The 16,639-nt window shown below is 39.4% G+C and overlaps 1 protein-coding gene across 5 annotated transcripts in view; it reads right to left on the reverse strand.

Annotated features, from left to right (window-relative positions):
• Positions 1–16,639, reverse strand: part of TAX1BP1 (Tax1 binding protein 1) — a 34,696-nt gene that overhangs the window by 11,033 nt on the left and 7,024 nt on the right. For all 5 annotated transcript variants that reach the window (XM_035128869.1, XM_035128870.2, XM_035128868.2 and 2 more), the window contains 9 exons: positions 13,469–13,571; positions 11,782–11,969; positions 10,235–10,393; positions 8,415–8,563; positions 8,243–8,333; positions 7,223–7,408; positions 6,318–6,545; positions 4,610–4,756; positions 725–850 (listed from right to left, as the gene is read on the reverse strand). In XM_035128869.1, the coding sequence (XP_034984760.1) occupies positions 725–850; positions 4,610–4,756; positions 6,318–6,545; positions 7,223–7,408; positions 8,243–8,333; positions 8,415–8,563; positions 10,235–10,393; positions 11,782–11,969; positions 13,469–13,571 (1,377 nt within the window). The remainder of the gene's footprint in view (positions 1–724; positions 851–4,609; positions 4,757–6,317; positions 6,546–7,222; positions 7,409–8,242; positions 8,334–8,414; positions 8,564–10,234; positions 10,394–11,781; positions 11,970–13,468; positions 13,572–16,639) is intronic.

The raw sequence follows: 16,639 nt of genomic DNA on the forward strand, positions 1-16,639 counted from the left end.
AATACGTTTCTGTGGCTGAGGAATAGGTGAGTAGATTGAACCTCCTTTCACTTGCTGACTCAATCCTGGTGAGGAGGGGTGTAACCCCCATCTTAGAGTACTTTAGTTAGTGTTCAACTCTATCAGACACATTTGGGGCAGTGTCTCAATTTAGGCAGTGATTCTTCATTTCTTCCCCCTTCTTCAAAATGGAGGTGCCATCTGACTCTTTGACCTTAGGTGTGGGGGCAAGATTCAGTTCTTGGCAATAAAGGCACCTTGCATATGCTTATGTACTATTAATCACCAAAAGTAGAAACTAACCCAACTTGTGCACCATGTAAGAACTACACATTTTCATTCTCCGGGTCAATTTTTCTACTGCTAGAAAGAACCGTGTTGATTTGCGAGTAGAATTTTCAGGCTTTGTGGTATAATGCTGAAAACGGTAGCTGCTAACAGTACAATCACATATACTACTATATACAATCAACCTCTATTCCAGAGGACAATACTGTACAGGTAAGAAAAAGCTAGCATATTCAGCAAAAAATATTTCCAGGAGAAATAATGCGCAACAGAAATCCGAGGCGACAAAGCTTTCCATAAAGTGAATTATTTTTTTATTAACGGCTCTGTATAATGCGTTTATTTTAAAAACCTTATGATCAGCATCTAATCTCTGTTTATTATTGTATGTCTTTAAATGTTAAGGTACCATTGTTAAAGGAAGAGTCAGACTTACTAAATACTGGTCTTCTACTGCAGCCAGCTGCTGCTTCACACTCTCGCTAATTTTCACTTGCTCCTTCCATTTTAGCTCCAACTTAGCCAGTTCATCAGCATAGACACTGCATTTCAATTTCTCGTCCTGCAAATAAAATTATTAGTCAAGATTTCACAACACTGCAGATTTCATTGGCCCTTTCACATGCATTGCAGCTTCTTTAAATAAAAGCTGCTAGCTGGTTTCCTCATTTGTTATCCAATCATATTGGCTCCTAATTTGCTGCCCTGGATAAAGAATCAAAGCAATGAAAATGCTTCTGTGTGATTTAGTATTTTCTCCACAGTTCTTTTGAAGCATAGCTGTTATCTCTCTACGAAAGTAGTTTCATTTGGGGGGGAGGCATCACAAATACACTCCATGAAGCTTTGCAACTATCAAGAACGCCTTACATTCAGAAGGCCAAAGAGAATGCCCCTTACACTCCAATACACAGCAGAGCCGCTAATGAACCAACTTTTAAGGAACTAGTAAAGCAAGGCAGGGTGGGGAAGAAATGTGAACATGTTACCTTTGCAGGTAGAAGAACTGATACATACAATTCCTCAACGGGTACTAGATATTTAGACATAATCACGAAACCCATCTATTTCAAGAGAATCCATCATCCCACTTCATGATTTCAGGCCCTTCTTATTCATCAATTTTCTATTTCCCCTAATTCAACAGGTATTTTAATTTACATATTAAAGCAGCTGGCTAAAGACACCTTTTTGAGATAATCCATGCATGAGTCATAGCAAGCGTCTTTAAAAGCAGCATTCCCTCCTATGTGAGAGAAAGGGGGGGTGCCTCTTAAGATGGTGCCTGCCACCTGTAGTTTTCAAAAGTACTTGCAAAGTATTTTACGTTTATTGACAGTATGTTCTACCAACAAGTTACTTTTGCACAAGCCATTTTACTTGGCGCTTTTTATTGCATGATCCCACTGCTATTTGATAGGACTTCTGATGTTATCTTAAATACATTTTTCTTTTATTAATATTTATGTGCCACTTTTAAAATTTAAGAGACCAATATAAATCTTTAAAATATAAATGAAATGATATAATGGTGGCAGTGACTACTTCTTGTCTTTTGCACAGAATGGAAATTCACTGTAAGCTCAGTTCCCTTTCTTGCCTATGAGGAAAGGCATGCCCAAATCACCTCTCGGGGGGGGGGGGCACCCTCTCTGGTTCTGCTTGCTTGCCATCCATCCACTTAGAATACAGTTTGGCAGTGTCTTCTTCATCAATCTAGTAGCAACCCAAAATGTACTTAATGAAGAGAGAGGCCACTGATTACTTCTGCTGCTTCTACGACTGGGCATTCAAACGCATTAACAGCTGGAGTCTCTCTCTGCATTGAACCACATCTGACTGGTGGAATAGATCTCTTGGGTCTTGTAGACCAGGCATGTCCAACTCCCAAGAGATTGCGATCTACCCCCAGTATTAAAACCCCCCGGCATTGATCTACCCATTGTCATTGGAGGGGGGAGGAGCGTGTGTGGGGTGGGTGGATTGCCCAGAGTTGTTTAGCTTTTGGGGGGGGGGAGAGATTGCAGAGAGTTTTTTAGCCTCTTCCCTGTAGCTTTTTGTACACGATAAGGATCCCATGATCTACCAGGATCAGCCAGGGATCTACCAGTAGATTGCAATCTACTGGTTGGACATCCCTGTTGGAGACCACCTAACTGCACCTCAAGAGCCGCCCAAAAGATCTATCAAGGGGCTGCTATCATGAATCTTATCTGTAATCCAAAAAAGTTTTTATTTCTCATCATGCAACCAAGGGTGCATTCTACATAGATGTCATTTGTGCTTTCCTTCTAGTAGCAAAGAAAAATGGTGACATAGGTCAGTGTAACAAAAGCAGAAACAAACATTTTCTTTGCACATCCCTCACTGTCAGTCTCTAGGACCGCCCTAAGGAACTTCAGGGTGGGAGGATACACCACAGATGAAGATGAGATGGAATGGTCTGAACTGCTGGTAACTGGTCAGATCGTGGAGATGTAGTAAACAGCACAGTGAAAATGCTAACCAAAGATACAGCAGTTGTGGGAAAAATTGAATTCCATGTTAAGGATCATTAGGAAAGGAACAGAGTATGGAACTGCTGGTACCATAATACCCTTGTACAAAGTATGGTGCAACCATACATTGAATATTAGGTACAGTTATAGTCACTGCACCTCCAAAAAGATAATGTAGAGCTGGAGAAGGTGCAAAAACACCAACCAAAATTTTCAAGGGCCTGGAGCAGCTCCTTTATGGAAAATAGTTGGGACTAGATGGGCCTGTTTCTTGTACCTGATTCATGCCACAGCCACATGCCACAGCCACCTGTTCAATGTTTCCGAGCACAATTCAAAGTGTTGGTGCTGACTTTTAAAGCCCTAAACAGCCTCAACCCAGTATACCTCAAGGAGCGTCTCCACCCCCATCGTTCAGCCTGGACACTGAGGTCCAGCTCCGAGGGCCTTCTCACGGCTCCCTCCCTGTGAGAACTGAGGTTACAGGGAAACAGGCAGAGGGCTTTCTCAGTAGTGGCGCCCACCCTGTGGAACGCCCTCCCATCCGATGTCAAGGAAATAAACAACTACAGTGGTACCTCTACTTACGAATTTAATGCGTTCTGAACGCACATTCGTAAGTCGAAAAAAATTGTAAGTCGAATCCCATAGGAATGCATTGGGAGAAAAAAATCGTAAGTCGAAGCAACCCTATCTAAAAATTCGTAAGTAGAAAAAATCCCATCTAAACCGCATCCAAGATGGCGGATGGAGCTCCGTTCGTAAGTAGAAACATTCGTAAGTAGAGTTATTTGTAAGTAGAAGTACCACTGTATGTGACTTTTAGAAAACATCTGAAGGCAGCCCTGTTTAGGGAAGTTTTTAATGTTTGATGTATTTATTGTGGTTTTAATATTCTATTGGGATCCGCCCAGAGTGGCTGGGGAAACCCAGCCAGATGGGCGGGGTATAAATAAGTTGTTATTGTTGTCGTTGTTGTTATACTTTATTATACAGTAATTGGGTTGTTACAGGAAAAACAATAAAACAGCTTTAGCAACTTTTTACTGTGAACTTCTTTGAGAACATTCATGGCTCTAAACAGCAGCACAGAAATTGCTCATTTTAAAATAAACAGAATGTCATGGAACCCTCCTGAACAATGAGGGATAGGGAGCTGATATTTTTTCTCTCCAATCAACTTTCTTACATTAAACCATGGCCAGATTTAATGTGCTCCCCTCTGCCCTGTTGCAAGGCAGGTATGAGGGTAAACCGTATGAGACACGTGTTTGCCCATGCGACTCATCGGAAGTAGAAACAAATTTACATGTTTTGTTATACTGTAGTTTCTACGAGGATTTGCGTTTGACCTTTATTACCCCAGCTATACAAAAGCTTAAGAACGAACCAGAATCCCAACGTCTGAGAGCCTTGGACCCCGAAATTACGACCAATGTTGCTAAATTTTGTGTATCTGCTATTAAATGTAGGAAACAAGAGCTTCCCAATGGCAATTCACAGGGGAATGCTAACACTTAATTTCATTTATGTTTTTTAACTTTAAAGTGTTGTTGTTGTTTTATTTGCATTGAAATTGTCCCCTGTATCTTTCTATGTTATGCTCTGCTGACTCGTTGCATGAGTCGAATTGGTCTGTGACCGTTTAAAAAATTTGAATTGAATTGTACATTAAACTGATTTTCAGACAATAGCCATTGTGGATTGTTTAAAAAAGTTACACGTTTTTCTGTAAAAAAAATAAATCTATTTCTCCCACAGTAGTCAATTGATTTTAAAAAGATTGAGTGTGTAAATATCACATATTCACAAATGCTACTCACTGTTTGGTCAACAAGCTTATTGACTTGTTTTTGCAGTTTCTGGCATTCTTTGAATTTTTCCTTGTAATGATCAGCAGCCATCTGCAGGCGGAGCTTTAAGTCTTCAACTTCTCTGCGTAGTTCCTTCTCTACAGTGCTAGAGGTTTCCTATAACAACAGAATGATCATTAATAAAAGTGTGTTTATTCTTCAAAATAACTGTTATTTGCTTTCTCTTAGTGCTATAGGTTTTTTAAAGTGATAAATAATAAATGACTTCTGCTGGCATCAAATGGGCAATTTTTTCTTTTTAAGAAACTGTATTTTGAAGTGGAATAAGTGTAACTACTTTACTTATATGCCTTGTTTTTCTCTGGAAAGTTTAGTGCAAGTTGTATGAAGCAATTAACTGTTTCCCAGCCAGGCATTAACTGGGCACACACTCCCTCAGTTTCAACAATGCTACAACAGGAGTCATTCTGGGAACATTTACTGGACAAAGAAGCCAATCCTTTAACAAAATAGTGTCCTAGCAGTCAATGGGCTCTCTTCCATAGCACATAATAGATGAAAACTGAGATGCACCGTGTTTTAAGACTGACCAACTCAGTTGGTTCAAAAGGCTGCCTATCAACATTAACCATTAGGATATTATTCAAATGCCATGTTCTGGCAACTTTTTGGAGAACTACTGCAGTACAGGTCAAATTAACCCTGCCAAATCAATGAATTTGGCTCATGACCTGATACTGTATCACACCAGGTGCACAGATCTGTTATCTCTTATCTTAGCACTGTGTTGCTTAACACCAAGATTGGAGATAAGACCGTGCTTCCTCACCTACCGGAATGGCCAGTGGAGGATGGGCCAAGTGTAAGCAGCAATTTTCCAAAGTCTCCAAATTAAAAATAAATAAATGTCAAAGGCAATGTATCCACCTATACCAAGGTGGGGGCATGTTCTGCTCCCATGCCTACATGGAAGACTTACATTAAAATTGTTTATTTGACCGTGAAAGCTGCAGGCTACCCAAAATATATTGGGGGCCTCATTCAACATTTGGCCTCTATGTTGGCCATTCCTAGACTGAAGAATCTGAATAGAAATTGCAAGAAACACTCTAAGCTTCAAGGAGTCAGCATAAGCAGGAGATGCTATTCAACTGCAACCCGCAGCTAGAGCAGCCATTCTGCCTGCATGAGTCTCTTTTTGCACAACAGGCAAATCCAAGAGGTATCATGTGAAAGATATATTTCAACTGCCTAGACAACTTGCTATCATATTTTGTAACAGTTAAGCTTGCCTGCTGACATTCACACAAGATCAACTCCTTGTGCTAACATTTCACTGGATCTCTTCACTGCAGTGCAATTACTGTGTTCTAGACTAGTATAGTACAGTGGCACCTTGGGTTATAAACACTTCGGGTTACAAACTCCACTAACCCGGAAGTAGTACCTTGGGTTGTGAACTTTGCCCCAGGATGAGAATGGAAATTGTGCGCCGGCGGCAGCAGGAGGCCCCATTAGTGAAAGCGCGCCTTAGGTTAAGAATGGTTTCGAGTTGAGAACAGGCCTCTGGAATGAATTAAATTCGTAACCCGAGGTACCGCTGTACTAATCCTCACTGAAAGTGAATGATAATCTGTAATTATCCAAATAATTTTGCTCAGTATTTTCTGTAACAGAAAATTTATTATTAAAATCAGCAGTGCAACCAATTTCTTACCTGTTCATTTTTCACCAGTGCCATTTTCTTGAGTTCACCTACAGCATCAGCAAGTTGCTTCTTCACCTTTTCATTTTCTAGTCGCACATTATGAAGATCTGCCATAGTTTTATCGCGCACATTTACAGCATCACTGAGCTCTTTTGACATCAGCAAAGCTTCCTGCCTACTAGCTTGAATCTGATCCTCAGCTTTCCGAAGCTGTTCCTTCAAAATACTTGCCTCTTCCTAGAATAAAAAGTAGAAAACTTATTTTTAATGAGATTCAAGATTTGTGTCTCTGTCATCTTCAAATGGAAGACACCCAAAACATATCTCTGCACTACTTTTAGGGGGAAAGCCATCAGTACAACTTCCCACTAAGCAGTATGGACAGGGCTACTGACCCATATTTCTCATCAGTTCTTTATATAACATTGATGAAACCTTCCTAATAATTTCACTTGGCTTCCTTTTTTTCTCCATTCCTGAACAATACAAACCTTGATACTCATATCTAGCCTGCTAGTCATATTAATATCATGATTCTGTTTCCTGCAGAAGAGTGGTATTTTGCAAATATTATAACGAAGATGTTGGTAAACAAAAGTATACGAAAGGAATACTTCTGATTATCAGCATAACATAAGCTATTTAACAAGACAGAGGTGTGCAATATCTAAAGGGAAAACATGCCACAAATGGGCAATTGCCTTTAATTCTGAAACATGAACACAGACAACAAGTCTTATGTGAAGCCACAATAACAATTCAAACAGAAAATCAACCCCTCCTTTAGAGAATTAATCCATTTACCCAATGACTATGCTGCAGATAAGGGTTAACTGGGATATGCACTGCACAGAATGAAAAGTGGAAGTAATTCAATCATAAACATTAATATGTTACCAAAGTACCCCCATTACCTTGTTTGATGAAGTAAGCAAGAAAGCTCTCTTCAGTTTTTCTTTTTCAGCCATACACAGTTGTAATCTGCCAACTTCCTCTTTGTAATAGGCTATAAGGTTTTCTTTGTTTCCATCCAAATTCTTTAGCGTCTGAACTTCTGATGCAAGTTTGGTGTTTTCAATTTCTGTGTTCTTCAAATGTATCTAATTATAGTTACAAACCATATGTAATGCTAGAACCACCTTCCATCCTTACCAATCATGTTTTATCCAAACAGCCCCCCCAAAAGAGACAGATGGGGAAATATTTTAATATAGTTGCTATCATGATGATGAATTCCTATTTTTTTTCATTGGCTTGGTTAACGGTTTTAAGGTCTTTTTTAAAGTTATGTCTGAAATGGTATCTAAAATGAAATAGTTCTAACAGACACTTTTCAAATATATTTATAAAGCTGATACTCAGGTCTTTGTGAAAACATAAGAAGTTTCATCAGAAGTGATGTTCCTTCCATGAGTGAACAGCTCTATAAAGTCTATTTGGGGTAGGTAGCTAGAAACTGGTGCATTTTTCAGATCGTGAATAGCATGTTCAACACAGATTTGACCAGGCATTCGTACAAAAGAGAAGCTGAACTTCTCTTTTGTAGCTATAAACTCTTGTTTCTCTTTTATTAACCTTTAAGCGAGTGTTCTATTTTGCTTTTATGGAAGACTTATTATGAAGTAAGTATGAACCTGGGAAACAGCAACAGACATTCCAGTAATGCTATGCTGCAACTGCCCTGTGATCTATGGATGAAGGCAGTATACAAATTTAATAAATGATAATAATAATAAAATCTTTGTCAGACTGTCTGTGTTGCTGGTCTATGAAAATTAACTTCATCAAACAGAAACACACACACACACACACAGTACATAGTACAGGACACAGGACACAGGACACAGTACAGGACCTTTATTTTACCATATCTTTCTACTGAAAAATGCATGAATTCTAGTTCTCAGCTATCTATCAGACAAGGAAAAATTTACCTTGTAGAGTTCCTTTTCATCCTTCTCAGTCTTCAACTGGCATTCAAGTTGTTCCTTTTCAATGGCTACTTTCTTGAGTTTATCTTTCAAGCTATGAACAAAGTAAAACATCCTTATGTATTTGGTTCTCTTTAAATATCAGGATTAAATTAGGATTAAATTAGATGGATACCTGTCTAACTCAGTTTCTTTTGCAATAGCTTTCTGAGTAACGGTCATGATGTCTTCTTCAAGCTGCAGAACTTTGGAAGTAGCCTCATCCTGCTTTTTCTTGAGTTCTTCATTTTCAGTTTTAAGAGTTTCTGCAGTTTTGACATTATCCTTGCAAAAGCAATAGGGCATTTGTCAAAGAACATTTTGGGTATACAATTCTAAAGGAAAATAAAAACTAATATTGCTATCAGTGAGGAAATCAGAAAGAGTGTAACTTCCATGGAGGGTTCATGAGGTCTAAGCAATTTGTACCAAGAAACCACATAGTACCTCCACCATGATTATATTCCCGCAGTTCAAATGGCAGGATCCAATGCAACATTAGCACAGGTTGAGTTGCCTAACAATTCTGCAATGCAATGCAGAAGCTTAACTCTTCAAAATCTAACAAAAACAGCTGCTGCCCTAGAGGTTGAAAAAACACATTTTGAAAGTGTAGGGAAACAAGTGGATGTAGTTGCTGCACCACACTAAGAATGAGCTTCCTGTCAGGAGAATAACTACCATGACTGGATACCAACCATGCAGCCTCTGAGCCTCCCACCCCCAAATCTGTTCTAGAGGATCCCCTCAACCCTTTGGGGGGATTAAGAAAAGTGTGTGTGTGTGTGTGTTGGTGGAGTGAGGGTGAGACTAACATTGCTTCCCACCCCATGCCGCTGATGGATGCCTTACTGTCAGCTGAATGATTTCGTTGGGTACAACGCTATATAGTGTTTTACTTAAGTCAGGCATCCCCAAACTGCGGCCCTCCAGATGTTTTGGCCTACAACTCCCATGATTCCTAGCTAACAGGACCAGTGGTCAGGGAAGATGGGAATTGTAGTCCAAAACATCTGGAGGGCCAAAGTTTGGGGATGCCTGACTTAAGTCTAAACTGAGCTTCTGCAACTACCAAAGGAACAAAATTCTCCCTATCATTTTGTAACCAAAGGAACTGCAAATAAACGGGCACTGAAATGTATCTTCCACATTTTAGTAACTTTAAAAGAGTTGTAGAAAATAAATATACATTTATTTTCACACCCTTTTAAGATTAATAGAAGACTAGAACAGCAAAGAAAAAGAAAAGAAAGCCATAAAACCATGATTTTTATTAACCTGCTGAAAAAGAAAAAATATGAAACCAATGAATCTGCCAGTACTCTTTATTTAGTCTATACATATGGAAACATTTTTCAAATGTTTAGAGGGTCAACAAAGAGACATGTTAACTGATTTACCATATACCAAAATTATACATAAGGGAGCTAAGAGTAGACACTAACATAATATTTAAGTCTAACCCAGGATCCTAGTATTAGTTTGTCACGAGAGGGAGACAAATGACTGTACAAGGCTGCACTGCAGTGTGGGCATTACCTGGCTTAATACAACATATCATTTGTTTGTTATATTAAACAAGCTTGTGCTGTGCAAGACAATGGAAACATTTTGAAAACTGCTCCCTCATACGACTTAAACTAGATATTATAATTTTAAAAAAATGTGTTTTGGTCTTCCATTGAGTTAGTCCTAGGTGAAAACAGCCTGAATCAAAACTTTTTGAAAAGTTCTACCAAGTTATCAAGACACAGCAATATTAAAAGCTATCAAAAGAGTAGGTATTTATGTTACACCAACATACATTCTGGAAAGCATATCCATCGCTAAAAAACTTTCAAATAATATTGTGCATCCTCTATCCTGGACTCTGACGTCTTTTAATTTTTTTTAAAGTTTTAATCTGACTTTGAAAATGTACGATTCTTTTAAGCTTTTTTGAACTATAGGAGTTACCTTTTCTTGCGCTTCAAGCTGATCACATCTTTCCTTTTCACGGTTCAGTTCTTTTTCCAGTCTTTCAACTTGATCTCTAAGCTGCAGGGTTTCCTTTTCAAGTGAAGCAGTCACCTTTAATAGTTCTTCTTTTTCTTTCATAGTTTTTTCTATTTGGAACTAAAATGACATAATCCCATCTTACATGGTACTGTAGTTCTTACCTCAATAGCACCATAACATTACAAATCTGTAAGTATAATTTCTTTCAAACTGCATAAATGAAGTACGCAAAACCAAAAGAACAGTTCCAATATTTATTTTAATATCTGACCACCCGCCTTATCACACATTAATCGTAAATTAACGCTGAAATTTTATGTCAGGTTAATAGCACAGATCACTATTATTATTATTATTATTATTATTATTATTATTATTATTATTTAAAAAGGTAAAATGTGAAGGACTCCTGGGTGGTTAAGTCCAGTCAAAGGCAACCATGGGGTGCAGCGCTCATTTCGCTTCAGGCTGAGGGAACCGACGTTTGTCCGCAAACAGCTTTCCAGGTCATGTGACCAGCATGACTAAACCGCTTTTGGCACAACGGAACACCGCGATGGAAGCCAGAGCACATGGAAACGCCGTTTATTATTTATAGTTACAAGAAGTAGCTAACATCTGTGATTTGTAATAGTTTATTTGTATCTCTCAACTATATGCAATCACCAGAACTCTAGAAACGAGCATCATTGGATCTTTTAGGAACTTAAGCCCTCTTGAGGACTTCACCACATAATCATAAAGTTGGAAGGTACCCCAAGGGTCATCTAGTCCAACCCCCCCTGCAATGCAGGAATCTCAACCGCATTCCCATGGAAGCAATCATGCTGGAGGATATTGGCACGGTATGCCAAGCTCCACCTATCCTAATATGCCATCTCTATTCTGTTGGGAATCGTTCACAAGTTCAATGAGCACAAAGGTTTGCAACAGAGAGCATCCCTATGTGATCCTTATCCTTGCATCATGCCACAAACTGGCATGAATAATAGTGAAGTCTCTCAACCCTTTCTCTCCTCTGCTGATTGTTCCTAGTGACCCTGTCACATCACAATACGCATCTTCCTTCCTCACAGAAGCTTTGCAACCTACTCTTTTGAGCTCTGACGTGCTTTTTAGACTACTGATTTAAAGTGGAGAAGTTCATACGTAAGTCAGTGCGTCTGCACATACAAGTGAACATACACACAGCTGCAGACAATGTAGAAAATATCCATTAATCTAAAATTTTCTAGTGTCTCCACAAGCATTTGCTCCCAGCTGAGAAACACCTGTGTATGTTAAGGTAGCTACTGTCAAAGTATTCATTTTTACAAAATGTCATACTGCACTAAGTTATACTTGGAGTATACCCACTGAAATGAATGGACCTACATGATTCACGTCCATTCATCTTAATGGGTCTATTCCAAGTATGGATACCACCCTTTACTTCTAACTTGACGAAAGTTCAGTTCTACGCTGTATAGCTAAGTAAACAGATATTAGAATTTGCCAATTCAAACCTCAAGAAGTCCAGCCTTTGTGGTCACCACCAACATGTCTGAATTCCCTTCATCTTCCATTGTCAACAATTCTTCAACCGGAGATGAAGTTCGAAATTGAAACGGAGTGCTTGCTCCACGGATCTCACCCTTATGTGTTACATAGCAGAACTGGTAAAATTCACCATCATCATTCGGAAGGTAGTATCCTAATGAAAAACAAAATTTAAAGACCAAATTCAGGGAGGCACTTAGCACAGGGACAGACTCCTGTCCTTCAGAGCCAGACAAACAAACTGTATACAGGATGAGGAAGTTCCCACCCTGAATTTCAAGTTGTTTTCATTCCTTTGAATGGGAAAGTCCTGCTTTGTTAAGACAGTATAAGAGAGACTAAAATACACCAACAGGAGAGCAGTGATGGGCATTAGGACTGCAGGTAGCTGCCACTTGCCTCACTTTCCTTGGCCATGGAGATCTAATGTCCTCTTGGGTCAGCATTTCTCACATGCATGATCACCTGAGGAGATAGAGCTGCAAAGAATACACATGGGCTGATCTACTTATAGATTCATTTAGCCAGACCAGTTGGGAATTAGTAACACCAAGTGATTGTTTGGGTGGCGCTGGTCAGCTGTAAGTCAAGACAGGATGTGCCCCTCCATGTTTTATGGCTTCACACTCCTCTTGTGGGTGGAACATTCTGCTGATTTAGAGGGAAGGGGGTAGTGCCTCCCACTTGACTCCAAGCTCAAGAGTATGGCTCACATGATATTAAGACCCCTCCATCTACAGTACAACAGATGGAAAAAGAACTGGTCACTCACCCACCCCACCTATATCCAAAAGGGAGAGTCCTCATGCATCCTTTGGGAACTGAATAAATATGACCCTACATTACAGGCTATACTGGGTCCAGAACCTTTGCCTGCAGCTCCCAACCTCTTCACCAGCTAGCACCCCAATAAAAGAAAGGCAATCCCCCTTTTGATAGCAATGCCTTCTGGAGAAGAAGAATAGAAGACCCAGTAGATGGAATGACCAAGGTGACTCATGCAAGGTCCTGGAGAATGAAACAGTTGAGTGGAGCCTCTGTAGGCGATACTCCCCATTTGCTTGTATATAGGACCTGGGGATGCAGCAGGTTATACATTCTGTAGCATACATTGCAGACTTTTAGAAGACATCTGAAGGCAGCCCTTTTTAGGGAAGCTTTTAATGTTTAACAGACTATTGTATTTTATTATTTTGTTGGAAGCCGGGTTGGAAGTGGCTGGGGAAACCCAGCCAGATGGGCGGGGTATAATATAACATAATATAATATAATATAATAATATAATATAAATATTAATTAAGAGCAGGCATGAAAGGAACTCCAACAGATTTCTCAGAAAAGCCAGGAAGTATAGATCCCATCACTTATCATTGAGCTCTATCCCAAATTGTTAAGAGGCTAAGACATCTTTAGCACATGGGTTAATGGTGAAGAACACTGAAGGGTACTCCAATTAAACACAAGGAATAGCATAGATCCACTTACCCAGAGCATCTAACTATAATGTTTATGTGCCCAAAGGTTTGAATCAAAGCTGTACTAAATAAATAAGTCAATGGAAATGGTATAATTTATCACAAAATATATGGATGTTTTCAAAGTTCTAAATAAGCAATAAAACCTAAGCAGACATAGAACCAATTTAAAATTTACCTTGAAAAGACAGCACAGAGTTAATTGTTGATCCTTCCACATAGTTGTCAGGCATAGGTGACCAAAGAAATGTGTAATAATCTCGTGCAGTACTCCAACCAACCTAAAGGAAAAAGCAGCCTTATCACAATATAATTACTGTATGCGCAATTCTAAAATTAACTTTCAGATCATCCAAGAAAAGTACTGTATGCATTTAAAAATCCAATTAACCACTGCTGTGCATATTTATATGCTTAATGTAGTTTTGTCTCAACACTGTATAATTGTCTCAACACTGCAGTTTCTCTATAATTTAGCGACTGATAATGTTGCAATATGGTCTTAGGCACAAAAAGGGGGGCCATGAGACACACTGAACCCTCCATAATGCGTCTTCACATCTTTGAGACTCTTCATAAAGTAGGAATAGTTTCTGCAGTAGCTTCAAAGCTTTCCCTTCACTTATGCAGGCTACAGAGACCATTTGGCAGCAGCTATTTTGATACCTAATCTTACTCCCTCCCCCAAAATCTTTTTGCTTGTTCTACAGTGAGGATAAACATTAAAACTATTACCTGTAGAATAATTTCATCATAGATTTCACTCCAATTGTATCCTACCCTTGCATTCAGTTTGTTTTTTCACCCTACCCCACCATTTCCCTTTGTTATAAAAGGATATTTGATCAGGAAGTTGGTAAAGAAAGACTTCTGCCACCTGCACCAGGATATAAACTAACTGCACTAAGCCCAGATACTAAAAGTTAACAAGTGGACATTTATCCTACTTACATTAGTGTAGGAGTTAACAATAGTCAGGCAGCCACTACACTGTTAACTTTAAAACTGGCTGGCAGCAGGGCCATTTTCAGGTTTCATTGCTGGTAAATGAGTGCTTCATTTGAAAGACACTCCCTTGTGAATAGTTTGACTTCCTAAAAGTCTGCTATTTGAAGACCAACACAGATCTACTACAAGTGGATCTACCAGCAAGGAGGGGACATGAGAAGTTCCAGTCTGACATTACTACTTTTCTATCCTTCACTTCCCTCCAAGTAGCTCAAGAAAACAAGCATGGTTCCCTCCCCCATTTTATATTCACCACACCCCAGTAAGCTGGGGTGGTTGCAACTGGCCCAAACTCACCCAGGAAACTTTATGGCTTAATGGAGATATGAGCCTGACACAAGCCACTACAGTATGCTAGCTCTCAAAGTACTGGAGTACTGTGTCCAGTTCTGGGCGCTGCAGTTCAAGAAGGATACTGACAAGCTGGAACGTGTCCAGAGGAGGGCAACCAAAATGGTCAAGGGCCTGGAAATGATGCCTTATGAGGAACAGCTTAGGGAGCTGGGTATGCTTAGCCTGGAGAAGAGAAGGTTAAGGGGTGATATGATAGCCATGTTCAAATATATAAAAGGATGTCATATAGAGGAGGGAGAAAGGTTGTTTTCTGCTACTCCAGAGAAGTGGACACGGAGCAATGGATTCAAACTACAAGAAAGAAGATTCCACCTAAACATTAGGAAGAACTTCCTGACAGTAAGAGCTGTTCAACAGTGGAATTTGCTGTCAAGGATTATGGTGGAGTCTCCTTCTTTGGAGGTCTTTAAGCAGAGGCTTGACAGCCATATGTCGGGAATGCTTTGATGGTGTTTCCTGCTTGGCAGGGGGTTGGACTGGATGGCCCTTGTGGTCTCTTCCAACTCTATGATTCTATGAATGGCAGACCACAATCATTCCTAGCAAGTAGGCCTTCTCATGGGGATAGTCTTCAGCATGTCTTGGCTTTGCCAAGCAGCAAGGTGGGTCTTTAACTGGAACTTACTTGCAAGTAATTTTTATACTTACAATGCCACAGTTTGAATGCTTAAACAGGAAAGGGAGGGAAGAACTTTGTGTGCACTTACTGTACAACCAATCAATAATCCTCCAGCGTTAATTTAACTGGTTTTTAGGTATATGGAAACTTATTATACAGCGCCCCACTTCGAGACTTGCTGAACCACCATCAGGAAGTGAGCAGAAAGTTGCATGTCTGCCATGGGAACCTATATTACAGTGCTGACAACAGCAAGAACTAGCAAAACCAAGATGCTAATTCAGACTGCATTAATTGTTCTGAGCCAGTGCATAAGCAAGCTTAGCAAACCCAGTCTAAGATTCAAATTCTGCTGTGTGCCAAGGTTAATATGAAGCCTTCATAGGGGGTTTGGAGTTGTAAATATACATTCCTTGACCCAGCTTTCCTCCATGTTGACCCCTTGACCCTAATGCAACAAACATTGTGCAACCTTTTTCCATATCTGTGAATCTCAGATAAGAGCATGCAAACCACCAACTTCTTGTGCAACACTGACATTTGCTCCAACACTGGTATGAGACTGGAAGATCAGGCTGAAAGAATTTCACAAACTGCATACTCCACAAAGGCTATGCACAACGTATTAATTTCTAAGTTCCACTTTTTTCCTATATCTTGTATACCACTGTTTGCATTTTCTTGCCTCATCAATTCTCAGGTACAGTAAGGCATTCTATAACTCAAAGAGGTTAACATGAAATCTTATTTACAATACTGGCTTCTCTCAATACAGTATGTGTATGATCATTAGATTTCTTTCCAACTATGATCACTGAACACAGCACAACTCACTTCCAAGTAAACATGCACAGGAAAATTATTTTAGTAAAGGTATAGAAAAGAGTAAAATCACAACAAAAAGAGAAGAATGTTTAAATTGAAGAGTACAGCTAGTAGGAGAAATTTGCTTTCATAAATATGTATAGCAAAAATGATTAGCCTTTATTGAGTCATTATAAAGCACCTGATATTTTAAAACATCTTCTATTAAAAATACAATCAAAACATTAAAATAATATAAAGAACAAAAGAAGCAGTAGGTAAAATAGCAACGAACCAAATACCTACAGGAAAGAAAGAAACATTCACAAAAGCTGAAGGCAATCAGAGAAATGAGCCTCTAGGTATGGCCAAAGGGAATGTCTTTCTCTGCATCCCAATCAAACACAACTCAGATGGTGGGATGAAGAGCAGAGAAAATCTCTACAAAGTGAACAGGTTCCTATTCTGTGATTGAATTATGTAGATTAAATTGTAAGGGAGAGGGTACATGGTTCCACTTTAGCGGGAGGTGTAAGTAATTTATTGGTACCTTCCCAGAGCACA

The sequence above is a fragment of the Zootoca vivipara genome, chromosome 12 (genome assembly GCF_963506605.1).
Source record: "Zootoca vivipara chromosome 12, rZooViv1.1, whole genome shotgun sequence".
Classification (NCBI taxonomy): domain Eukaryota; kingdom Metazoa; phylum Chordata; class Lepidosauria; order Squamata; family Lacertidae; genus Zootoca; species Zootoca vivipara.